At 37.2% G+C, this 27395-nt stretch overlaps 1 protein-coding gene across 1 annotated transcript; it reads right to left on the bottom strand.

The window, feature by feature from the left end:
• Positions 1 to 24227: 24227 nt before the first annotated feature.
• SNAI2 (snail family transcriptional repressor 2) lies at positions 24228 to 26557 on the bottom strand. The gene is made up of 3 exons (XM_084306618.1): positions 26459 to 26557; positions 25356 to 25901; positions 24228 to 24424 (listed from the first exon to the last, which is right to left on the bottom strand). Exons 1-3 carry the CDS (start codon positions 26535 to 26537, stop codon positions 24243 to 24245), a joined length of 807 nt encoding a protein of 268 aa, XP_084162744.1. The 5' UTR covers positions 26538 to 26557; the 3' UTR covers positions 24228 to 24242.
• Between the last annotated feature and the right edge of the window lie 838 nt (positions 26558 to 27395).

Genomic DNA, 27395 nt, shown 5'->3' with positions numbered 1-27395 from the left:
TATCTATTGAAACAAGTGCACCAGAATGAATGGATCAAAATCTAGAGAGGCCTTTCATTTCAGTTACTGAAGCTACTTTCTATTCTGTAAAGTATGTTTTATAGCATTTAAAATAAGCAGAGAGAGCCTCTAAAATCTTCATGTTTGTTTGGTCTCATATGTAAGCCAAAAGCATATCAGTGCATTTTTTGAAGCTCATAATACTGCTGATTGCAAATATGATTGATATACACTCATAACAATGAATTAACAGTTCTTAGCATGTATATATATATTATGAATTTAACAATTTCCATAGATGTAAGATGTAAAACTCCATAGCTGAATTCACAGGATGTGCACATAATAGAGATGAATAACTGATCACCTCTCACCACCTCCCTCTCTTTGTTCTCATAATATGTATTTATTTAATGTCTAAAATGATATTTTAATACCTTCATGGCTTGGGCTCACCTTTTTATATGCCCCAAAAGATTTTCACTCAATTACTGGGTACTATTAAGTAGCAGATCCCAGATCCTCAGTAGCTCAAGCACTGTCATTCATTGGCTGACCAGAAGCATACATAATTCATAATTAAACTTTGTTTATGGTATCTAGGGAATGTTTTCTGATATACCATGTTGCATCTTCTAGACCCAGCAACCCAAAATATAGCCTCCAGTCAGAATGCGTTTTGTCCTGGTTTTGTTAAAAAATGCATACAGAGGATGAAGTACTTGGTTTTATACTTGTTTTCTTCAATGTAAAGTCACAACATTTTTTTCATACTCTGCATTGTCTGTCCAATATAATTCTTTTCGTTAAATATTTTGTGGTTCTTTAGTCATTCAGAAATACTTCAAGAATCTCCTTGTGATTAAAATGAGATGAGAATTTTTGTTTAACAGTTTCTCTAGTCTATCCTTATTTCTGCAATGGTATTTTTTTTTTTAAATGATAGCACTTCTATTATCCCGGGTTTGTAATCACAGCGGCTGTATATCAGTGTTTCACTTAAGTGTTATTAGTCAAGAACTGCTGCTATCAACAAAACCTTGTGATAACAGAAGTTCTGCAACAGTATCACTACTTCCACACTAAAGCATTTACAACTCAAAGATAAATTACGGGGTGGGAAAAACAAAACAAAACAAATCAAGCAAAAAAAAACCACCCACCCAACAAAATAAAACAAACAAACACATAAGAAATGCAGGTCCTGTGAGAAAAATTGCATGGATACGAGATGGACTTAACACTGACCCTCATAACAATGACAGAATACTTGTGCATATCACCTGGGGTGGCTTCACAACTGCCTAGAGTGGAAGATGTAAAGCAGTCTCACTTACACAACTCTCAGGAGTGCACTGAGGCTGAAATGAGTACTGTCTGGGCTATTTTCTGAACCAATTCAAGATAGGAGTTGAAATTTATGCAGGTGCAAAAGGCCACAACCACTTCAATCAAGGTTTTTGTATTTACCTGGCAGCATTTCTCCCATGTGCTGAGTGGTTCTACGTATGAATGCTGCAAAGGAGACAAAGGCCACAAGGAGGGTGGTGAGCTCTTGACTTACCTTTATCTTCTAGTTTCAACATGCTGGACAAATAGTATGAATTACCTACTATTTTTATTCCAGACTGGAGCTGCATTGCTGCCCACTGTTGCAGCCATAGCTTGGAGATTGGATTTCAGAGGATTCTAAGTGTTTTGGGAACAATGTCCTGGAATGGCCTTCCAGACAGGTGGTGAGTAGAAAAGACTAAAACATTGCTAAGAGTAGAGTTTTTCATGTTTAGAGAAGAGACAGTTCAGGACTGAAAAGTGAAAGCTCGGAAGTAGGTGATTTATTGGTATTTCCAAGGGGTTGTGTGATTTCTGTTTGTTGATCATTTGTTTTATACTATATTTATACTGGCCAGGAAGGAATTCCCACTTCCTTGACTGCCTTGATGTATACCTTGGCCTCTAGGTTGTTTATTTGTTTGCATTCCTTTGAAGACTGGCCATGGCTAGAAACAGGTGAATGGGTGCAGTAATAACAGCTTCCAGGTGCTTGTGTGGCTTCTGCTCCTCACACACCATCAAACCCATGTGCTGATCTGGCATCAAAAACCACTGCCCTCTTCCCACAAGTTGTACTGGCATGGCATTTTCAATTTTTGTGTTTTGCTTTTCTCTGTAATGGATTTAACCTTACAAATCACCTGCTGTGACGAGGACTATGGACAATAGCAATGCCTTTGTTTGACCTCCTCATTCCCTTGTCACATTAATCATCATGACTTCCAGTCCTTTTTTGTTGCTCTTAAGTTTGCTATAGAGTTATAAGAACTATTCAGAAAGGATAAAAATATAAAAAGGCCTTTTGTTCAGCTGCAGCTTCTGTAACCACTTTATGTTTTATGACCATGAAATCTGTACAAGAAATCCTTGTCATTTGACTTCTTTATCTTAGAGCCTGCTTCACAGTATCTCCAAAGAAAGTATAAACCTTTTCCATTTTTAATAAAAGAAACTTAACTGTATTTGAAAAAAAAATAAAATAAATCTCTGAGAATCTCCAGTAGTCTGTTAGTCTGTTAAAGCACAATTCATGTATTCATTATTACTACTGCTTTGACTGTCTTACAAAAATATAACAAACACCATTGACCTTAAAGCCAAAATGAGTTCAGTATGAGATACAGCAAAGTATGAAAAACTGAAAATGTTTTGTTAGATTTGCACTGTATAATATCATTGATCATATCATTGATCATGGCTGTCTAACATGGAGAAACATCATGGTCTCCTAACATGATCTCTACCTGGAACTGCAGTGCCCATCTTCATGACTGGGGGCTCAAAAAAAACTTTCTTAGAAAAGCTAGAGTAAGTAGAAATAGTATCATCATCTCACTGAGAGGGATACATAGGCTCAGAAAGTTTACAATTACATTAGCCAAGTTCACAAAGACCCCCTGTAACAGGGCCACAAATAGACCCACACAGCTTCCAGATTCCATTTGCTTGCTACAACCAGAAAACTACGCTTCCTCTGACTTAAGCCAATAATTACATCAAGGATATGTTTATCAGCAAGAGTTAGTCAAGGCTTTTGTGAGTTTATGTCTCTGTAGCTACTAACCAACATTTAGAGAATTTCTGTGGTCAGTTGCCATTAGGATTTCACTGAAAAACACAACAGAAACTTAAAAAAAGTATGTACTAATAGGCACATGTATGCACATCAAGGTAAAACAAAAAAATCCTTTTGCAAGAAAGAAGTGAAGAGCTTTAATTTATGTTAACTGAAGGAATTTGAGATTATTACTGACAGGATTTCCTTCTTTAATAAGATCACAGTAGTATAAATATAGGTGACATGTTGCCTCACTGAGAACTATAAAGTCCAGGTCTATGTTATGCAGACTTTTACAGCAGTTGTTTGCAGACGGGAAAATGTAGGAGTAAAGTAAGGATCTGCAGACAAATCTTAATGTCTGCACAAGCTTCCAGGCCCTAAGGTTTAGGAAGTCTATTTTTAAACCTAGTTTCTTTGAAAAACTGAGACCTGAGACTAATGCTCGTCATTATGGTATAATAATCTATCTTCTTGCCAGAGTATTTGGGGATTATGTTTCACAGAGAAGCAGAGTTATCTGCCAGCGATTACTCTTCATGTTTGTGATCTGTTTTCTCTCTCTTCCTAGTAAGGCGTACAATCTTCCATATTTCCTAAAGCATTATAACCAACTGTGCAAATGTCTTCTCTCCCAGATTTCAGCAAAACTGCCTCTGTTCAGTATGACTTCTCCCAGCAGCCTGCTCTGAAGGTTCCGGGTGCTGGCTGGTCTTGGAGATGCTGGTTCCCTGAGGAAAAGTGTGCAGGAGCTGGTGTCCTTGAGCTGTTGCTGCTCAAATGTCTCCTTCCTTGGTAGCTTACTTAAGACTGTTCAAATGGTCAGCAAAGTTCATTAAGAGACTTGAAGTATACAACCAACTTCCAGAGAAGAAAGAGAAAAAGCCCCCTGTTCAAGGATACTCAGATAATACCATTCCTGCCCGATGATGGCCTCTGAGCAAATAAAATAGATCTTCTCCAGTTTCATGATCTGCTTCCAGGGCTGAGTGGGGAGGAGGTGTATACACATTGGTACATATATATGCATATACATGTTCTGTATTGTCAGAGGGTTTTGTGGCTTCTGGGACGGGTCACAGCCCTTCAGACCCTCTAGAGCAGAGAGGGAGAGAAGCTCTGTGACTTGCAAAAGATTCGTGTATGTAGCATACAATCCACATATTGGGTGTATGTTATGGCAAAGGTTAGTGCATGATCTGCCTGCTGGCTATGAAAATATTTGGAAAATTTCTCATACATGGGAGCTTAGCCTGATAGGTTGCAACATAGTATGATCAGTTAGAGATGCCTGGGCACTGGACAATTTTCCTTGTCGTACTGAGGTGGATACTAGCCCTGAGGTCTCAAATCTTTTCCATAAGGTGCTCTATCATTCAAACTCTGATGAGTGTTCCAGTAAAATTCACAGGCCTCACAGTCATGGAGACCTGTTTTCTGCGGGTTTATCTATAAACGGGAATTCTTGTATCCCATGATTTATCTGTCTGTTATACTGCTTAACTATAGTTTTGTTGACTGTCCTTTTCATCCTGAAAGATTTATGGTCTCAAATATGAGTCTCTCTTTTCTTATTCTCTCTCTTGCTTGACATACAAAGGCTTGAGCAGTGAAAGGGGAGGGAAGGAAGAAAGAAACTTATATGTAGACAAGGCAAAGATTTGTGTATGGTACAATCATTGTAGGTTTGCTGTACCCCATATCTGCTGGAAATAAAACAAACGCTAAATGGATGCATGCTAAATTTGAAACGGGTCAGACTCCTTCTAATTTACAAGAACTGTTTCGGATGACATGGTCTGTTCAGGCTGAGAGCTTACTTTGAATCGGAAGAACCAGATAAGCACTCTTGCTCATTCTTTAAGCATTGTTAATGTGTTGGTTTCAAATCTTAGAAAGAAAGCTGAAAATATATGTAAAATATCACTCAAAATATCTTAACAAGCCAAGTGAAGTGGATCTAGCAGTGATATAGGTAATCATACATAACAACTGAAAGAATGCAAGGGAAAAATAAAAGTATACATTTTCCTTGTCTTTTCAAGCCTTCTTTTAACAATGTGTTTAATGGTCTGCCTACATTTATGGACATGATTTAAGTGAATGGGTTCTAAATGAAATATCTGGCAACAAACAGCAGTATGTTTTCAGATATATGCTGACAGTTATCTAAAATTGTTGCTGTTATTCAAGGCAAGGTAACTTGCTATATATCTTAATCTGGTCTATTTATTCTTTAACATGATTTGATTCTGCAAAACTCATTGGGATCCTCTATTTGCTTTCCCAAAACAACAGTTCACATACTCTCCAAGTTTTGCTCTTTTTCAAATGAAGACAGGAAACTTGAAACAACTGCAATTTCATACAGTGTTAGTGCAAAACTTTATGGGACTGGGACTAAATCTGCATGTTTGCAGTCAATTGTGGCCACATCAGGGCCATTATCAGCAGTTACTGAAAACACTAAATTAAAGTTTCACGCTCTTAGTGCAGCTGATGTGTTTACTAGGTCATATTATCTCCTCTGCATGAATCCCAATATTGGGGATGCTGTTATCTGGTCACAAAGGAGGAAAAGCATGAGAACAAGAACTGCCTCATTCCCCTCTACCCCACCCTCACCCCAGTTCTCCCCCTCTGTTCATTACTGAGCTTCTTTTAGACAGGGTTTGAAAGCCAACTTTAGTTCTCAGTTACACTGGTGTGTATCTGAATAAACCCACAGCCATCATGGGAGAAATTCTGGTTTTATACTGTTATAGGAGACAGCAAGTTTTGGCAACAACCTTTATATAGCAATGTCCTGGAGTGTAAACAGCTTGCTTTTATGCAAACAGATTACAAAATTGTGTATAGAGTAAGAGAATCCCTGCTTTTAAGCTGTCTTGCCCAGGAAAATGAATTAAGTCGTCCAGCTTGGATATGTGTAATCCTCTTGAATTCTTTGAATTTATAACTTTCTATTGCTGTGTAAACTTGAGTTTCCTTCTGGAGATGCTGTTCTCTCTAATTGTTTGCTTCTTGAGGATATAATTTTAAAAGATCATACTGTATCTAGTCATCTGAACCATCTGATGCAATTTAAAAAAAAATTAAAAATCACTAAATATAGTTAACACAGCTTGGTTCTGTATTCTTGTAACTCCCCTACAGGCAATGGAAAAGGAGCCCAGAAAACAATTTGTTTATTATAAGCAGGTCAGTCCTCCGGGGTATTCATGGAATCATGCAGTGGTAGAAGACAATCACGGCACTGAAATGGTGGGTAATTTTATTTGTTCCACTTGATGGTCACAGTGGCATCATGCTGGCCAATTACTCTTGAGTCAGCAGGTTTCAGAGGTTAAGACCCCCTTGTGGGTTGCAGCACTGCAGGCAAAGTATTCAGGCCAGATTGAAACCGTTTCAACAGCAGAGACGCCAGCCTTCTTCTCCCTTGGAGATCTCCTTTTTCAACTGTGTACGAGACATACATGTGATAAAATAGGCATGTCTCTAACAACTAGACAGCTTAATTATTGAGAGTGGAAAAAATGCCAGCTTCAGATAAAGAAAGGAAGAAAATCAGCCAGAGAGACAGGCTACACAGAGGAGGCATGAAACGTACAAATACTGCAAACTTCAACTGCAGGTTCCAAAGGAAAGATCATGTCTGGGAATAATCCTGGTGTCAATAGCCTGCTAGTGTTTCAAGACTGCTGAACCTTTAGCAATTTCATCACATTTTTCTCAAGTGGAAATGTTTTAAGCTACTTCTTCAGCGATCTGTAATTCTAAGGGGAAAAACAGCAGCAGAGCATTTGCTTTACCACTAGAGCCTGCCACAAACGATTGGGCAGAGGCGGATATGAAACCCAAGCTAGCAGAAATAACGTGTGTGAGTGTGTATGTGAGGGAATTGGGCAGCAAGGTTGTCCAGGACAGGCTGGAACTATTCCATTAGGCTTTGCCATAGATAAAATTCATGAAGTGACTCACATTTCGTTTGGAGAGGGGTATGGGAAGCAAGGAAGTGGCATTTTATCCTCTCAATTATAATATTAGTGTTATGATCTTGGAAACAGGGGAAGCTGTTCTCAGGCTTAAGCTCCATTGTGTATGTGACATTTCAAGCTTAAAACATCTCAAGTGTATATTTCCTGTCAGAAATATTATGCTGTGAGAGCTATGCAGTTTCTGAAGGATTCACTGGAGACTTCAGACCTATGCTTTAATGTTTTTTTGGCTAGTATCATGCCAGTTTGCAGTTTCTGGAAAACATCTCAAGAATCTTAGAACCAGGACATAGATATATTATTATGATTAATAGTGGTGTTAATTCATCCAAAGCCTGTTCTTGAGAGGCACAAATGATCAGTGGGACTCTAAACTCTGATGTCTTGCTCTGCAGAACTGAATCCAATGACCCTTCCAGCTTAATATAAATGTCAGACTATTTCAATTTACAGAGCACATTGGGATGAATTGGAATGAAAGAAAATGTATATATCAGGGTTATTTATTTATCATTTTATTCTTAGGAGTCATTTTTCCCTTCTTCACCATAGGAACTTATTAAATAACTTTGAATATGAATATGACAAACCCCACAACTGTTTGTTTGTTTGTTTTGTTTTGTTTTGTTTTTTTTTTTTTCTTTTCCCCTCTTCTTTGGCTCAAATATTGCTTTTTTGGAAGTGATGTCCCAGGAAAAGGAAGTAGCCAAGGTGAGAAGTTTTCCTCATTTTCATTCCTTTAGCATCACTTTATCTGACAACAGACACTGGAAAATTCTTACAGTGGAAAGTCCATACCTGTTGACTGCTGATGGTATGGCTGGCCTGTGTCTGGGCATCAAAAGCAGAGCAAAGCCCATATCACAGCTTGTTTTAAATCAGTTATATTTTAAGTTGCATTGATTTGAACACTAGCAGAAAGTTAAGCACATACTTGCTTAACCAGCTTTGCCAAGCTGTGGCCACTATGAATGTGTACTCATTGTTACAGGTGTCTAATGAATAAAGGGCATGCCATAATTCATTTACAACTACTACTACTAATAATAACAATAATTTAAAGAGCTTAATCTTTTCAAGAGACTGGCATTATTTTTATTCAGAAGTTCAGAATATGAATCAGAGCTTAAGAGAAAGATTATAACCAGTCTTTGTTGGTTAGGTTTAACTGCTTGAACTGAACAATTGATTCTTTTGCACAAACACTTTACAATGAACCACTGCATGACATCTGCAGAGGGAATAAATACATCCTGTCTAAGGTAGTTCTATGTGTACCATGGGAATAAACTACATTGATAAGAATGATGTGATTTTATTGGTTTAACTGTATAGACAATCTGATCATATATGCATGGTTGATAAATACACAAATTCATTTTGTGTTCATTCAGTAATTTTCACTTTGGTTGATGTAGCTCTCTGTATGAGATAAAAACCCTGATGCAAGAACTGATATATTCAGCAAATTTGTAAATCAATAAATGAACTTCCTTGCTGCTTATGTACATACTGCTCCACTGCAATATATTTAAATAGATTGTGTCCCATATTAAATAAGAAAATGAATGGTGAATTTGCCTAATGTATACAAATCAGCATAATAAACCACTTTCACATCTTTTAAAGGTTTTTGCCATGAATAAATCATAATCCTATATAAATAAAACATGGGAATATATTTTTAATAATAGAATCCTGTATTTCAACACCGTGCTATCTATTCCCAGTGTTTATTTAGTAACTTTACCTAACATTATGATTTTTCCAGTGTCTGGAGGATCTCGAATCAAAAAAAATGGCAATGATCAATTGAAAGAAGAAAGTGCAAGAGTTTGTGGAATTTCCAATCTTCTCATTGATACATCTCATGAAAGATTATCTAAAACTTTATCATTTGTTTCACCACAATAAAATAGTGGTTCTTGTGATTAAAAATGTCAAGAACACTTTGAGGAACCATGAAACCATGTTTCAGAAATGACTGTCCAATCCAAATGTCATTACTTTTTTTTGAATGGTATACTGTATATATCATTAGGGCAAAATCTGTCATTCGGAAAAGATATTTCAGCCCCTAGGTGTATTCATGAATATGCAAAGATAACCTTAGATATGGAGACTTTCAGCAAATTGTTGTAAACATGTGTCATTGCATATGGATCTTCATGTATGCACAGGTAAATTGATAAAGATCTACTGAAGTAAATGCTTTAAGGGAAAACAATTCAAGGCTTTAAGAAAATTCAATAAATCTCAGTTGGAAGACCTCTGTTTCTCAGATTTCTTGAAGCCAGATTCTTGATAATATGTGGAATTAGCTCATCTACATATCTCAGGAAAATCTGCACCTATTTTTCTCCGTAAATATCACTTATAAAGGACTTCACCATAATGATAATTAAAAAAAAAAAAAAAAAAAAAAAAAAAAAAAAAGAAATCGTGTGTTGCAAATGAAGACCTCTGTAAATAGATGCTGAAGGAAAAATACATTATTAATCATTGTTGCAATGCCTCTGCATGTGAGGGGAAAACAGATGATTTCACATCCCAGTCACAGTGGTACCACACATATCCATCAATACTGTTGTACCTCAACATAGTCAAAATAAGGTCTGAATTTAGCAGGGTTCAGTAAATGGAAATAAGACTGTAATTGAATTTGCAATTCCATGGCTAAAACAATAAATACATTTCATCAGTCAGATCCAAAATACTTTCATTTTTGTCTAGTGCTTTTTGCTCACACAAAAATATATATAAAAAAAATTCCCCCAGAATTATAGAATCACAGAATTTTTGTGGTTGGAAAGCACCTCTGGAGTTTATCTAGTCCAGCTCTTCCACTCAAGCAGGGGCAGCTAAAGGAGGTTAACCAGGACTGTGTACAGTTGGATTTTGAGTATTTCCAAGGATGGTGACTCCACAACCTCCCTGAGCAACTTGTTTCAGTGTTTGACTGCTCTCACAGGTTTGTGTTTAGTATGTTATAATTTGTTCAGTAAATTAAAAGTGTATATTTGAAGACGCCTGCAGTAAAAGGTAAAAAAGTATAAGACAGCATTTGCAGAACTTCAGAAAAGGTCATCCTCGTCCACTGAGTCATGCTCTGCTGCAAGTGTATGCATCTGGCTAGCCACAGGAACTTCCTGGTAAAGGCATCACACTACCTGGTAGGATTTGAACCAGTTTTGCACCTCCAAGTGGTCTAACCACCAGTGTGCAAGGTATCCAGGTGTGAAAGGGAAAGAGAGCAGAATGGCTTCATGACTCATAGCACAGCAGCCCAGGCATGGGCCAGGGAAAATGATTTAAGCCTATTTTGTACCAGACAGGTTAGAATTTACAATATGACCTCCTTAATGGCACTTTCCAAACTCACCACTCAAGTCAGAGTGCACAGGCCAGATTTTAAGCAGGGCAGCATCTAAGTGTGCTTATTTTTATTTTTATTTTTATTTTTATTTTTATTTTTATTTTTATTTTTATTTTTATTTTTATTTTTATTTTTATTTTATTTTTTAATTTTTGTTTTAATTTTTTTATTTTTTATTTTTTTTTTCCTAAAAGCCCCTGTTCCTTTTTAAAATAATAGCACAGGGGTTGGAATCTTTTGCCATTGAGCCACTGGCTGCAATTATGTACAGTTCTGATGTCCTGTGAGTTTTCCATGTAAGTTTTGCAGTGCAACCTGTGGAACAGAGAAGGCTGGAAGGCAAGTCACAAAGGCATACAAAGCTCTCCTATGTTTTTTTCCTTTCACTGACAATCATCTCACATGTTGCATAGCATGCCATTTCCATGTTGCTTGTGGAATGCACCTTCTTGATATAAATGTTTTTGACCTTCGGTCAATGTAAAGTATATATAATGTTAAAAAAAAAGGGGGATATAATAGTTCTAACTAGTCTCTGGAGCAGATTCACACATTACAGCACTAGTTGTTCCCTACTTGAGGATGGGGAACCTACTGAAATGTACCTTGCTTGTATGCCCTAGCTTCCCTCCAGAGGAAGGTGAGGTTGCTCCCCAATGTTTTAACCTGAAACCCAGTGAGAAAGTAACCAGATGTGCACCAAGAGACCAGGACTGTGGGCCACACTGGGAAATGCACCCACCCTATCCTGTGGATAGAGCCATGAGAACCAGCTTTCCTGTCAGCTATTGGCCCCTGACCTTTACAACATTTGTCTGACGTATTTTGCAGGCATCACTTAGTGGGGAGCCAAAAAAGAGAAGACTGAGTCTATTCACTGGAACCATGCTCTTTGAAAACTCCAACATAAAACTAGCTCTACGTTTGCAAGCTGAGCACTGATTGTGTGCACTATAAGGTGAAAGGTTATAATCTGTAGCTCCTGGGAGCTTTTTCTGTAGCTTTCCATAGAAAAAGGAGAGTTGGATTCGTGCTGCATATCCTTTGCACACGTAAGCAGTCTTATCTTTCACCCTTATCTGCCTTAAGAGGTGCAATTCTCTACTGTGCTGCCTGGCACATGCAGTTTTCTCTCAGATTTCCAGAGCATCATTGTAGGAGTAAGATTGGTATATTCTCCTTGATATTCCAGAAAGCTTCTGAAAGTATAGAAAATGTAAAAATTTGGAGATGCATCTGAGTTCTCACTTAGGTGCAGATCAAGACTTTGTATTTATGCAATAGGTCTGATGTGATGCTGTGAGTGCTCTGCACAGCTATATTGCTCACACCTGGTAAGACCAGTGTTTCCTGAATGCAACAAATTTCCTGAACAAACATAACTGATACATGTGAACAGGAGGGTACCTGTCTCTTTATTTTTGCTCTGATGGGATTGCTGAATATACAGGAGAAATCCAAATCGAAAACCTTAGTTGTGTCTCAAAATAATTTCTGCTGGAGAAAAATGGATAACATAGGTGCATGGTGCATACACCTACACAGGAACATTATACTCAAGTGCTGCCTTTAAAGAGTCAGAGAAAAGTCTGAGTAAAGAACACCAACTGCCTATATTGCATAAGCATAAAGAAGATTTCTTGACTACTCTGAGAACTAGGTGATTGAGTCTCCTTCGCAGATGTTGCAAACTGTAGAAAAACATGTCTGAGTAAATTAATACAGTGCATTCCCTTTATGTCTGTTAGCCAGCCTTCAGTGTATTGGCTTATTGGCTCTGGAAGACAGTCAATGGGCTGGTTCATTGCGCCATACTTTTTATGTGGTAGAAAGGCAGGAAAGGCATGGAAAGGGAGAGTGGAAGAAATCAGTTTTTTCCAGTTATTCCATTCTGACAATCTCAGAAATCTTCCTAATAGATGCCCTTCCCATTTTTCTATATTTTTATGAATGTAATCCAGTAGGATTCAACAGACTCCATATATTTGTTGCATGCAGCTAACATACGGTTGGGTTTCAGGCGTACCTGTTAGCTTCGAAAGGCTCTCTGCATGCAGTTTAACTCCCGCAATCTATTTTTCTGTTTGTTTTGTAATCTTTTTTACTTTCACTCATGCCGCTTACAACAACAAAGTAAAATTCTGATCAATAAATAGTGATGATCTTCACTACAGTGCTCTCCCACATTTTCCTTCTATGCTTTGGTCAGCCAGAGAACTGGTTCATCTGCTAACAGTTACCATCTCCTCCGGGACTGTCCCCATTGAAACCTCTCTGAGTGAAGAAGCGCCAATATACCACTTGAACTGTGCATCCCTGAGATTTTTTTTTTTTTTTTTTTGAGGGAGGGTGGAAAGGTAACTGTAGGAACAACAGACTATCTTTTTTTTAAATAAAAATTGAGATTTCAGAATAGAAGGAAGGATGGAAATGTCCCATGTATTAATAGTACTGCTCAAAGAAATAGTATCATTTAGGGTGCCATTTTGCTCTAATTCTGTCTTTGTGTATGTACAGAAAGTGCTTCTATATATTCAAGTGTGTATATATATAGTCACAGTTGCATGTATATATGCATACATACATACATATTTTTAGAAAGACTTCTAATTTTATAAATGGGAAATGTAACATAGCTGGAACAGATTAAAACAGAAGAGTTTTAGTGGACCAGAAAACATATTGTACTGATAAGGATTTTTTTGTTTTAAATTCAATCCTACCATAAAGTCATTTATTACCCATTGTTTGTTTTTCTAGAAAGGCCAGTGCAGCACCATTTGCTGGCTGATTGACAGTGCAACTCTCTTTTTACAACTTGGAATTTAAAACAGGAAGGCTGCCATTCACATCAGTTAAGAAGCCTACATTTTTGATCACCTGGAAAGGTTTGTCTTTGGCATAAGCAGATAGAAGGTTCAAATGGCTTTAAAACAAACAAACAAACAAACAAACAAACAAAAAAAAGAGCAACGTATTTATCTGCAAAAAATAATTCACGTGGTTTAATTAAAATAAAATCCATTTCACTATTTCACTTCAATTTTCCATTTCCATCAATTTATTACTTTTCTCTTCAAAGAGCAACAGAAATGATCATTTTACATTCCTCAACAGAAACTGCAGTAGTACAAACTCTGCAAGCCTGGCTTGTCTGCCGAGTTTCATATATCGAAATCTGCAGCTAATCAGTCCTGGTCCAACCTGAAAAGGTCACAGCAATCCTGCTGAACTATTACCGAGGTGTTATGAGACATGGACATTATTCATTCTCACTAAAAGCAGGCAGGAAGAATATAAAATGAAAGCAAACCGATTAACGCAAGTATATTTGCTGTAGTCTCACAGTGAGAAGGAGTGGTTTCAACTCTTCTTCTGCCACCAAGCTTATAATTTCCCATCCCTTCTACCCTTCACATGTCACCTCAAAATCCTGTCACTTAAGCATTAATGTCTGGGCTATACTTTAGGCACAATCCTGGGAGGAAGAAGGTATTCAAGCTGCACTGTCTTGAGACTCAGATCAGGTCTATGTCAGAAACTTATGCCAAGAGTCATGTGCTAGTGTCATGTTGTGTCATCCACCTCCTTTATTTATTTATTTTCTTACAGCACTTCTGTACTGACAAAGCCAAAGTCTAGTTATAGCTTTATTGGCCTACAAGTGCATTTGTGCCTGGAGAACCAGGAGAACTTCTGCTGAAAAACACGTCAGCATGATTTGCACGCATTCTAGGAGAGTGTGTTGCACAGTTACATCCATGAAGTTTCTTGTAGAGAAGGCTGGTCCTTGGATATCCTGCTGAATACTTGCCTCCTTTCTTCCCAGCTGCACCAAGTCAAAGCATAAAGGATCCTGGCAGCACACTAGGCACCAAAATCAGGACATAATGATCAGGAGAAGACTAAAGGACAACCTATTCCCATGTAGTGATCATTAATGTTTTCAAGAGATGGTTCTTTTTCAAAAGAGAAGACACTCCTGTTCTTTGATATCCTGTTCTTTTGACTTGGTCATAATCTATCAGTGGAGGACCATGGTTCGACTTTACATGGCATTTCTTCAAAATATTACTTCCTCCTTTCAAAATGAATTGCATCGATACTTGGCTGCATTGTGCATCTGTGTAGGTAATACATGTCTTAAACTTCTGTTGTGGGCCCCTAAAACCCACATATAATAATAAATTCCAAAATCTTTCTCAGAAAACAACTTCCTTTATGAGGAACCACAACAAAACTTCAGATGTCAGAAGGAACAAAGTATTAGGAGGAAGAGAAAATTAATCTGGGCTAAAAGACCTAAAAGCTATTTCCTGTTTACAGTGGGAGACCAAAATCGCATGCGAGATGCCAGCTTTTTGTTTTTGGGGAATGCTACAGAATAGACCTTCTTCACTATTATTGATCTAAGAAACAAATACACTGTGATACTTATGCTTACAGAGTCAACATACAACAGCAAGCTTTGCATGTGCACTGTTTCCCCTCTTGAATACAAGATCTCAAACCACAAAGAGAAGACCCAAAAATTTCAAGCTGTATTCAAGAAAACTTTCATGAAATTTTTACTTTGTGTTTAAAATAGGCAGATATAAACAAGATGAAAAGGCATTTACCAAAGACAAATACATAAAGATTCTCAAATATAGGGGAGTTCAGATTTAATATCATGTCTGCAATTATCAGAAAATTTGTGGGAAATTAAGTTTTCAAAAATCACTTGAACTCAGCCTAAATAATAAGTAAATAAGTTACATTCTTTCCTCCAATTACATAGGAAAAAGCATGGAGAAAAATATTAAAAAACTACCTTCAAATCTTACCACAGAAACTCAGAATTGTAACCTTGTTTTTGTTAGCACAGCAACCTGACATATAACCTTCAGCAAAGCTGGAAAATGTAAGAGCTCATTACAAATGATTCTGATTCCTTTCCAGCCTGGATTATTATACAGCAAGAAAAAAATAAAAAAATCTGCCTTGAGAAGGGACTGATAGAGCTCCAAGCTGGTCAGTGTTTTAGGAAGAACAAGATCTTCCTAAAAGATCTTCCAGGCTTACAGAGTCCTGGCTCTACTTCCTCCTTAACCCTGCAAACTGAAACAAATGATGCATGTGATGTACATGGGATTGTACTACAGCAAATGTTTATTGAAAATTGACCTTTCTACTAGCAAATGTCCTGATAGATATGAAATACTGTTTCTGACAGTGGAAAACAGAAAGGTCGCTGGGAGAAAAATCACAGTATCGGGCAATCCCAGGATAGCCTATGTGTAGAATTTTTTGCCACCAAAATGATAGACATGACATAAAAATGAGGAATTAATAATCATTTTCAAAATAGCTCAGTTCTCTGCGGTGCCTTCTGGGGTCAGAGCAAAGTTGGTAGACAACAAGAATACTTTTTTTTTTTTTTTTTTTTTTTTTTACAAATTGTTAAAGAATGCTCTGAGTGAAAATATCAATAACCCTGGTTTAAAAAGTTGGTAAGCAATGGGAACATTTTTAGTTAAAAGTTTTAGTTAAAACCCAAAAAAAGGTAGAATTGTAGCTGTGTTTTCTCTTGAAATATGTTTTCCAGTATTGATTCTCTGCATTTAATTCTATGTTTTACATATATGTAGTTTTATATGACTCTGGATTTTTCTGTTTTCATAGTTTATATTTGTATAATAATAAAAGCCTCTACTATGTCCTTCATTACTGCTCTATTTTGTGTCAATAAGAATAGCAATGTAAGGTAATGTAAGGTAATGACTTACCTGATTTATCTGCTGCAATGATAGCTGGAGCCAAAATCTCCTCTCAAAGCTAAACAGCACTGAGATTCTCCTGTTACAGAAGACTGACCTGGAAGGTAATTTGTAATTAATACTTACTGTCTGTGAATATCTATCAAACACTATGCATCCCCCCCCCCCCCATCCTCCCCACTGCATCCCACTCCATGAAGGCTGACATTTTAACAATCTTTAAGGCCTCTTTTTAGTTCTCAAAACCCATGTTGTCCTGCCAATCCAGCATAATGAAGCTTCTTAGGACAGAGTGTTTGGGTTCAAATATTCAGAACCAGTTCTAGGTCATGGCTCCTTGTTGTGACCTCTAAACCACTGTTCTGCTAATATTATAAAAAAGGGGGCACAGAAAAGGAATAGAGCAATTTCTTGAAATTACCCAGAAACAGAAAGCCATTTCCGTAAAAATGTGATTTTCTGTCAGTAAGACATGACTGTCAAAAAATCCTGACTGGTTTTGAGTGTGGGCCTTGTCCAGTTAGAGCTAGTTAGGAACTGGACTGAGATGCCAAACTGTTTCGCAAACACCACCAAAATGTCTATCACAAGTCACAAGATTCTTTTTAATTTCCCCAGGACATAACAACCTGGCCCAGTTTCATGTATTATGGATGAATAGTGAACGCTTTGCTATAAATCTTGGTGAACTGTCTTCCAAAATATCTCTTTTATAACATTAAAAAATGGAGGGGGGGAGGGGGAATGATTTAATGCTCAATATGATGTAGCTTCTGCAGAAATGAAGGAGACTTTTATTAGTCTTATGCATAACATTATGACTTTATATTGTTGATTATCATTCATTCATTTTTTGCTGTAGTTATTTAATAACTGTCAGTTCTCATTCTTGTAACTCTTTATTCATTGTCAGCTGTGGATAATCTGCCAGCCCACATGAGAGGACAGGTTACATTCAAAGGAATTTACTTTGGTTTAGGGACATGTGCAAAATCTGAGCTAATTGTAGTGCAACTTTATACTTTAACTGCTTCTTATTAGCACCTTAACAGATGTCTGTGACTTCGCACTGTGATGTTCAGCAGGTGCTGAGAACCCACAGGACTTAGTGAGATGTAGGCTGTTCTCTGTGAAGGACTTGTTAGAACCAAGCTCCTGTGATCCCAGGTCATTCCTTTGAAGAAGATATGAAAAGGTGATGGTCAGGAGCTCTTGCCATTTGATGGATACTGTTTGAAGGCCCAGCATGTGACATGTATTTATTGTTTGGACCCACATTTATGTCTCGTTAGAGGGAGTGGCAATGCCTGCATCTGTGACGTATTTAAAGACCCATCGACTCTGATCCAATGTGAGATTCATCTGGGTTAGAGATGACTCCTGTGTAAGGCAGAGAAAGCAATAACAGAAGAGGCAAAAACATGGGAAGTAGGGAGAACAGGGAGACTTGGTAAGGTACAGAATGGCTTTCTGTAGTCTTTGTCTGTATGAAAAGGTCTGCTTTATAGCATTAAGTAATATAAAGCTTAACTACTAGGAAAATATTCTGATCCACGTTTGAAGTGTAGTGATCCTTCCTATGTCCAGTGAATGGACAGTCAGCTTAAAGAATACTCTTTATTTACTTCCACAAGTTTTGTCCTGCTAGAAAACACTCTTGTGCTTGCATTTAAATGCAACTTTTAAATTGAAGAATGGCTCTACCGGAGACAAAATGAGGGATCTATCTGTGGGTTGTTCTGTAGCAGATCTAAATTAGGACTGCAGTGAAATGATTTGTATGTTTGAATGTGCACTCTGGTTGGTTGCATATCCACCTATATGAAGACAACGTGGATGTCTTCACGGACCACTGCAGCTCTCTAAACTTACAGGATGAAGGCTACTAAAAGATGACAGAGGCCATGTGAATTTGAGCTGGCATTCCTGTGATTGTTCTATTTTCTGTCTTCTTTGAACAAAATAAATGACAGATTTAAAAAGGGAAAATTTAAAAGGAGAAAAGAGGATTTAGTTCCCTTTTGGCAAGGACTATCAAACTATGATCCTCACCCACCTCCAGGCCACCTAGCATATACTCTGGACAAACTTCTGATGATGCATATAAAACAGAAAGGAGCAAAGACAGGAGACAAGGTATATCCAAAGCCCAGTCAACAGGGAGAGAGGAGACAGATGTAATAGAAAGCATCTGGAGAGCAAAATTGCATGTTACAATAACTTTTGTCTTACAAAGACATGGGGAAAATAGGAGAAGGGAGGCCATTAAGCAGCATTTCCTTATGTTTGTTTGTTTGTTTGTTTTGTTTTGTTTTGTTTTTAAATGCAAAATGCTGAGTGAACCAGAAGAAGAAAAAATACAAATAAAATAAAATAAAATAAAATAAAATAAAATAAAATGTTGGTTTGGATGGCATTCCTGAAATATTGAAGAAGAAAGGAACAAGGTGACTAAAATGCCAAACAAGTAAAAAAAAAAAAAAACACTACCACACATTTGTTCTTTTATTTTCTTTTTTATTCTCTAGCCTGGTTTGGCTATGTATCCCTCAGAAGGAACAACAGTGCAAGGATGTAAATAGGCTGCACCATGGCCTCAAAGGCTTCCTTAACACTTTTCTAAGACTTTGAGACACTTTCATACAGTGTCCAAAAGAGGATATATATGCCTTTGCAACAAGATATGCACTCCTGGCATAAACCCACATCATGTATCCCCCTGAGGTACCCTTGTGCTGCAATCTGCCACAGGATAGGACACTCTTCCCTCTCCCAACGAAGCACAGTTCCACCCTCCACACCCTTCAAAGTTCCTGAAGACTTTATAGCGATGTGATAGGTGTGATAGGTGTTTATAGGTGTGATCTAATGTTATAGTTCATATGGTTGCCACAACGTTTATGCCTCCCATCAGCATGCCAACAGAAACTGGGAGGAAGTGAGTGCTATTCCCACCTCTACTCAGCAGTGGTGAGGTCTATCTGCAGTGCCCAGTCCAGACTGGGGCTCTCTAGTACATGAGAGACAGGGACATACTGGAGTGAGTTCACTGAAGGACCTCAAAAATAATTATGGGACTGGAGTTCTTGCCATATGAGAGGGGCTGAGACAACTTGAGAGGAAAAGGCTCAGGGGGGATCTTATCAATGTGTGTAAATATTTGATAAGAGGGAGTAAAGAAGACCGACCCAGACTCTTAGTGGTGCCCAGTGACAGGACAAGAGGTAACAGGCACCATCTGAAATACAGGGAATTCCACGTAAACATTTAAAACCTTTTCTACTATTAGGGTGACTGAACAAAGGAATCTGTTGCCCAGAGAAGTTATAGTCTTCATTCTTGGAGATACTTAAAATCCAGCTGGACACATGGGTAAAATGCTCTACTGACCCTGCTTTGAGCAGTGGGTTGGACTACACAATCTCCATTGGGGCCTTCCCACCTCAGCCATTCTCCAGTTCTCAGATTTTACTTGCATTCAGTCTGTTCTCATTTCTTGAAGCCATCATTCAATATTACTATATATGCAGGTTCGATTGTGCTTCTCACATTCCACTCTATATTTCTGTGAACAAGAAATATAATTTCTATATTTTAACTGTCAAAATGTCTATTAAAAAAAAAAAAAAAAAAAAAAGGAAAAAAAAAATAAGGTGTCCAGGACAGTTAGTAAATACCAGCAGTTTATTTAAAAAAGGAAAAAAAAAAAAAGGCATTGAAAATGTCTTATTCAAAAGTAAAAACATTGTAATATAAGATGAAATATTGACGTTTTTTTCTTTTCTTTTTTTTTTCTTTTTCTTTTTTTTTTTTTTTGGCATGAGAAAACAACCAGAGAACAAGACATCAGAATTAAATTACCAGGTTTCCTATTGTCCTTCCTTTTTTTAATTGAAATTGTGGGATCCTTAGGGTGCTTCTTATATGATTCTATGGAGCTTAGAGTAATAGGCCCTGAGCTTGTTTAAAGATAACAGCAACTATAATAATCCAGATAAGAGAGTAGTAATACAGATGACAGATTTCATGGTGCCTTACTCTGAAAGGCACTCATTTTAACCCTTTGGCGAGTGCATAAGATGCTTTTCTGAACTTCATATTAGTTGGTAGGATAATTGGAGTGCTTTGAGCATAAACATATAATTTGTTCTGTCTTCCTTTTGTGCACATATTGCTTCTTGCTGCAGCTTCTGAGGTGAAAAGCACACCCAAATGGAAGCTAGGGAAGAGAAAAGAGGAACCAAAGTGAATCAATTATTGCCTTCAGCCTTAAGAAATTCACGTATTCAACATGTAAATGTGCTTCTTCTCTGGTTGTTCAACTCTCCTCCACACACTGAAAATACACTTAGGATGTGAAAGTAAATCACCAGAACATATGCAAAGAATGATCCTTCATTCCCTATGATGAGCCATCATATAACCAGGTAGGTATGTATTGAGAGTACTTTGAGTATGCTCCAATGAAAAATCCCTTTCCAGGATCGAATGATTTTAAACAACTCATTAGTGAAGGGTTAAAAGAAGATATGAATCACATCGCATATAGGTTGCTATCATGCTTGTACCGTTAGAGGACAGAATGGCCTTTTGATAGCTTAAGTTTTCACTTAAAAGTATTATGTTTAATAGTGGCGCTGAAAATCAAAGTTCAAAAGTGAGTTCAGAAAAGAATGGTGAAGATAACAGGAATGTGGGGAGCACGTTTTCCTAAGAAAGGTTTGAAAATTTGATTATTTGGTTAATACAATCAGAGACATCTTGCAAGAAATGTAGCTATGGTCAAAGGGATTCAATGAGTAAATTCACCAGGAAGGGAGCTTTTCAGTCACGTTTTGAAAAAGTCAAAGCCAGCTGCTTAGAGCAAAATTCAATTTACATTGATAAATAGCTTGTGCAGGTACAGAAGGGCATTTCTAGAGTAATGAGGTAAAACTATTAATGGAAGATGTTTTGGAAAAATGTCCTGAGAGCAAATACAAAGTAGTCTCACAGGAAAAGCAGTGAAATTCAGCTGCCTGGGAAGTTTATGCTGCAACTGGACAGAGAGCTAGAAATCTTTGATAGAGCACTCTGTTTCAATTAGAGAGATGAGCCAGAAGAGCTTCTAGCCTTTCCCATCTTTGTGTTTTATGAGTACAGGTGTTACAGGCATGCAAACTAGCATATCTTAATTGTCATCTCCAAATCAGACCAGTTCCACTTGTGTTTGGTTTAGCATACTGTATTTTGATGAAGTTTTCATCTGATTTCCCTTAAGGACAACAGCAGCATTTCCATTCACTCAAGAAGTCAAGTTCTTATGCTATTTCATTTGCTATGGGCATAGAGAATTTAAAGTGTGAATTAAAACAATGGAAAAGCCTTTATATCATGAGGTAAATAGTCACAGGAGAGCAAACTTAGAACTTTGACAGTACAAATAGCTGTTGACTGCCACAGCTTTACTTATACACTGGTAAACTTCACTCTGGGAAGAGAAAGCTGCACAAAGAGCTGCTGGAGCCTATGAGCTTCAAAGTGAATAACATGGAAGTGCAAATCAATAGAGTAACCACATGAAACTTTTCAAAGGTATTTGATGCCTTCAAATGTTCATTTTAGAAAGTTACCTTGCAAATTCCCACTAATACTATTTTCTTGAAATCCCTAGTTATTTCCTGAAAAAAAAAATAATAAAATAAAATAATAACTCCTACAGAATTGTTCTTATAACACTGAGATTTCATCAAAATATGCTTGGAGAATATGAAAAACTTCATTTGAGATTTTTTTTTTTCAGTACTGTGTTTCCCATGGAAAAAAAGTTGCAAAACTTCTGTCATGAACTTATTGCCTAAGTTCTTCCAATGCAGTCCTGCAGACGCACTCCTTAGAGGGTCTCCACATGAGGAGACTCAATACAGGTATCGTCTGTAACTTTATTTTTATTTATTTTTTTATTTTTTTTAATGTACTCTTTTTAAAGAAATCTGTAACTTGTGTATGTCCTACTGTAATCTTCTCGTTCATTGGTTGGAATTCTGGTTTTGTTATCTTTTGCTTCTCCTAGTAACATAGTGTAGACATACTGCTATTGAGATTGGACGCCAACTAGTGTTTATTTGTTTTCTAGCTATGTGTATGGTTAAAAGTTGAAAATACTGTTGTTTTACGCTAGTCTGTAATAATGAGACATGATTTGCTGAAGTTGTAATGCTTTTATGTTATTTAGAACTTGGAGTCCTTAGTAAAATCCTCTGAATAAAAATATTTCTGATTTTTATTACTGAATAATTATTTTCTGTGATATACTAGCTGTTATACAATCATAATACATTCACTTGACAGTTCTGATATGTAAGATACTTTAGCAAAATAACTTTACTATTTCCAAAATGACCATATAAATATCATATTGTGACTTAAAGACGACTTTAAAGAAGCATGCAAATGCTGCTGAAATCCTGTAAGGTTCCGATGACTTTAATGAGCTTTTAATAAGGCCCAAATTTCCTAATGTTAGTATCTCAGGAAAAGTATTGTAATAATAGTAATAATTGTAATGCTCTAATAGCATTCTTTAAACTGTTTAAATTCTTTAAAATGCAAGATTTTTTTTTATAATACTTTTGATAAAATATATTTCACAATATGGTCATACCATTATAAGTAACAAAAAGGTAGAAGTGTTTTAAAGTAGTGATTCCATAAATATATTCTGTACTGTTCTAAACGTTTGAAAAATACAAATGAATATATATATTTTTCCTAAAGTTGTGAATTAAGAATTCACTTTCATCTTCATTTTGTCATGTAGAGACACTTGCATTTTTCTGTATTCCATACCCTTGTTAATCCAGACATGGTCCCTTTATTTAATTAGAACAAACAGCAGAAATCTTATTTAAAAATGTTTATTGTAAAAAAGTGGCTAGAAAAAAAAAAAACATATAAATTTCACTTCACACTTTCTTCAAGTTATCTATAGATGCTGCTATAGGCAACAATTCACTTTCATTCATAACACATTCAGTCATATAAAAATAAAAATATTTACATTATGTCCACATACTTTACAAAATCATCAATAAAAAAGGCACTTGGAGGGGTAATGCTGAAAATATTGCATTTCCTTTGTGCATTTAAAAAAATAATTGTCAAACTCCCATGAGCCCCCTCTCTTGCACTTATTCCCGTTTTTAAAAAAGATTAAAGTTTAGAGGAACTATTCCATATTCAAAGATGGCATGCACCAGGAATGTTTGAAGCTACAGTATTTTTTTTAAAAGGCACATGCAATTAATTTGTGGCTTTCAATTTTTCATACATTCTCTTACATGTTTTCTTTTTCCTCTCTTAATTATGCAGTTTTAAAGCATTTCAGATCATTAATGACGGCCTTGGCTTTTAATAAAATAAAAAATAAAAAATAAAAAAAAAAAAACACAGCAATGAATAATATTAAACATTTACTAAGGTAAACTTGGAATACTTTTTAAGGCACCTGAGATAAATGGTGTCTAGTAAAATTCACTTGGGTAGTATTTTTATCAAAAGTTCCACTTAAAATACTGTTTCTTTGGTTGAAATGGCTTGGCAGGAATGTATTAGTAACTTTGCAGCCTTTTCTAAGCAAGAAAAGACTACATACATTTGGCTTCATCTCTAAAGAAAGCTGATAATGCTTTTTCCTTTAGATCTACTTGAAATGTCATGCATCATGTCTTTCCCCGTATTTCAGAGTTCACACTTAAGAATGTGAATGTGTGACTGAACAGAACTACTTAAAGCTCATTTCTACTGACATTCTAAGTTCTCCCACTATTTTGTTTATTTGCTTTTTTTTGTTGTTTGTTTGTTTGTTTTTTAATGAGTGTTTTTTTTTTTTGGTGTTTTATTTTTTTATTTAGTTTTTGGCTGAAAAGTAGAAAAGAAAATGCCTTTGGATTTCCACTTATCATTTGAAACAGGAGTGGAGAAATGCATTGAGTCCAGGTAAACATTGACTGCATGACTCAGTGTGCTACACAGCAGCCAGATTCCTCGTGTTTGTGCAGAAGAGACATTCTGGAGAAAGTTTTGGAGCAATTTTTGCACTGGTATTTCTTCACATCCGAATGGGTCTGCAGATGAGCCCTCAGATTGGATCTGTCTGCAAAAGCCCTGTTGCAGTGAGGACAGGAAAACGGCTTCTCTCCTAAAAAGGAAACATTAAGTAAAAATACAAATAAAGCTTTAAAAAAAAAGTACATTTAGGACAGAAAAAACTCACTTTTATCCTAAGAAACAAGCAGACAGAAATGATTTGTTATAATAAAAAACGTGTGTAATAAAAAATCAGGCCACAGATACAGCAGCTTTCAGCACTGCTGACTGTACTTGCAGAACTCAGGCTTTCAGAATATACTGCTAAGCACAGTCTCCAAAGACAAGCTGCTGACACCTTCTGTATCTGCAGGTGCAGGCAGTATTTCTAGGTTGGGCTCCTCCCAGCATTTTCAAATATTTTCATGGCGTCTTTTCTACTTAGCTCTGTGTGAATAACTTGGAACCAGGCTTTGACTGAAAAGCAGCAAACAGCTGTACAGACATTACATTGTACCCAGTGTTATACTGAAGATCATGTTTTTGCCTCAATACAAAAAAATTCTTTGGTGATGATGTGTTTCTAATTCTTAAGGACTTGAGATAGCACATGCAAAACTTGCCGTTTGCTTAAGGAGTCAATGATTAGACTCATGCATTGCCTTTCTGTTTTGCTACTTCAGAGTCAGCTGAAGCCTTCTTAAAGTTAGCATTTTCCAAAGCCTGAAAGTTAACATAAAATTCTTAAAGCAAAACCTTCAGCTAGTGGAAACAAGATAAACCATCCTGGGATTATCAGAGGAGCGATGCTGATCTATGCCAGAATATGCCACACAGTTATGAGGCCATGCTACACTTTCCTCTCACTCAGGCCCCCAAAAGGAAGAATTTGCCCATTTAATGATATATTTGAAATTGCACATATGCATTTCAAGGTCAGTTAAGAAACAGTGCTTTTTTTCTACCTATAGGAAAAAAAATAATCAGAAAGGCATTCTGATGATATAGCAACAACAGCCTGCAATTGTAATGGTTGCTCTTACCAGTGTGGGTTCTGATGTGTCCTTGAAGCAGCCAGGGTCTGGAGAAAGCCTTGCCACAGATCTTGCAGACACATGGTAGTGTGTGGGTCCTGATGTGCATCTTAAGCGCTCCCAGGCTGACATACTCCTTGTCACAGTACTTGCAGCTGAATGATTTCCGAGACTGGGCATCACAATGCAGTTGCTTATGTTTGGCCAACCCAGAGAAAGTTGAATAGGTCTTGTTGCATAAACTGCACTGAAACTTTTCAGCTTCGATTGCATGGGGGTCTGAAAGCTTTGACTGGATTCTCTCTTCTTCATCACTAATGGGACTTTCTGAACCGCTGTGATCTTTGGAGGAGGTGTCAGAAGGTGGAGGTGGGCTGACTCTTCCCAAAGATGAAGGGTATCCAGAAAGTGGAGAGAGGTCATTAGGTAGTGGAGACGGTAGCAGCCCGGTTGTAGTCCACACAGTAATGGGGTTGTAAGCTACAGAGCTCAGGATCTCTGGCTGTGGTATGATAGGGACTGGATAGCTTTCATACAGGTATGGGGATATAATCACTGGAGAAAGAAGAAAATTTTAAGGTAAGAGAACTGAAAAGTATTTCAGAAGGCAGCAAAATTAACATTTGTGGGATTAAAAAAAAATGCATAAATCAAAAACTCAGTATGGTTGTCTGAATATAGGGAGGACTAAGGAAATACTACTTGATACATACATACTGATGGGTAGAGACAGCATTTGAGTTATAGTTTGAGTCTCTTCAAGGCAGCATGCTCTTTCTAAACCTATGCAGCCTGATACACCAAAGCAGTGAAACTTCCTGAAGGAATTGCATAAAAGTTTCAATTCCATTTCCAACAGATGTAGAACAGGAAAACTCCAAATCCTCTTATAATAACTGAGTTCAAGTGGATGAGCAAACTTTGTGATTCATTCTGAGGAGCACTGACATATTTCTCAGAACTCTCTCGTTGTAAGCAAAAGATAAAAGAGCTAGCAGTGAACTAACCCATTCTCCAAAGCCTGTAAAAGCAATCCCACCCCTCCTCTTTACCGCCACACCATAAACACAACCTCAGAAGCAAAGCGGCGGCCATCGATCTCGTTTTGTTACCTGTATGAGTGTCCAGTTCGCTGTAATTTGGCTTCTTAGATGAATTGAAATGCTTCTTGACCAGGAAGGAGCGTGGCATTTTGAATGCAGGGTTTCTCCTTCTTCCAGAGCCTCCTTTCGGATTTGTGTAACGGTGCCCAGCTGGTGTGCAGCACGCACGCACACTATCACTGCTGGTGCATCGGTCCCTATCGCATTGTCTGCCCCGCGCCGTCCATGCACTCTGCTTGTGTAGTGGCAGTGCAGAGGCGCCTTGAAAAGTGCTGTAAATACCCACAAGTCAGGTGCAGGGGGGAAGGGTTTTCCGCTCCTCCAATCACTTCTGGATGTTCTCAAGCACTTTTCCAAACAGCCTGTTTTTTTGGGAGGGCTCCTCGCAGGACGGATCCAATCCCTGCTCGGAGGCTTTGCTTCAGGTTTCAGCTCCTCCCGCTGGAGACAGCTGTGAACAGAGGAGCTAGTCTGTTGTCAGAGCACATTATCCTGCTGCAAAGTGTATGTTGCTTTTCAGAATTTCTGTCTAGAAAACCGTGTTGGTCATAGTGTTTTTTCTCTCTCTCTCTCTCTCTTTCTTTTTTCATTATTATTTAATTTAATTTAATTTTTATTTATTTTATTTTTTAAAAAAGGTCAGTTTACTGGTTCAGCTGACCCTCTTTTTTTTTTTTTTTTTTTTTTTTTTTTGTTCTTGTGTAAGTCACGTGTACTAAAAGACTTTTTTTTTTTTTTTTTTTTTTTTTTTTTAATCTATCTGGTGTGTAAAAATTTATCTGTCTGGTTTCCAGATGCTTGATATAAGAATTACAATGGAACAAACTGTTCATTAAGAGCAGAAGGGGGGGACCTTACAAGATAACAAACTAGCCAGCAGAGCTAATGGAAGGTTTTGAACAGACTGTGTGCTGCTCTGTTTGGGAGCCGCCTTTGAAAAGTTGTG

This window comes from Netta rufina, assembly GCF_964035555.1.
Source record: "Netta rufina genome assembly, chromosome: 2".
NCBI classification, from domain to species: Eukaryota; Metazoa; Chordata; class Aves; order Anseriformes; family Anatidae; genus Netta; species Netta rufina.
The sequence above is the reverse complement of the archived record's forward strand: the minus strand, read 5'-3'. Positions and strand labels throughout refer to the sequence as shown.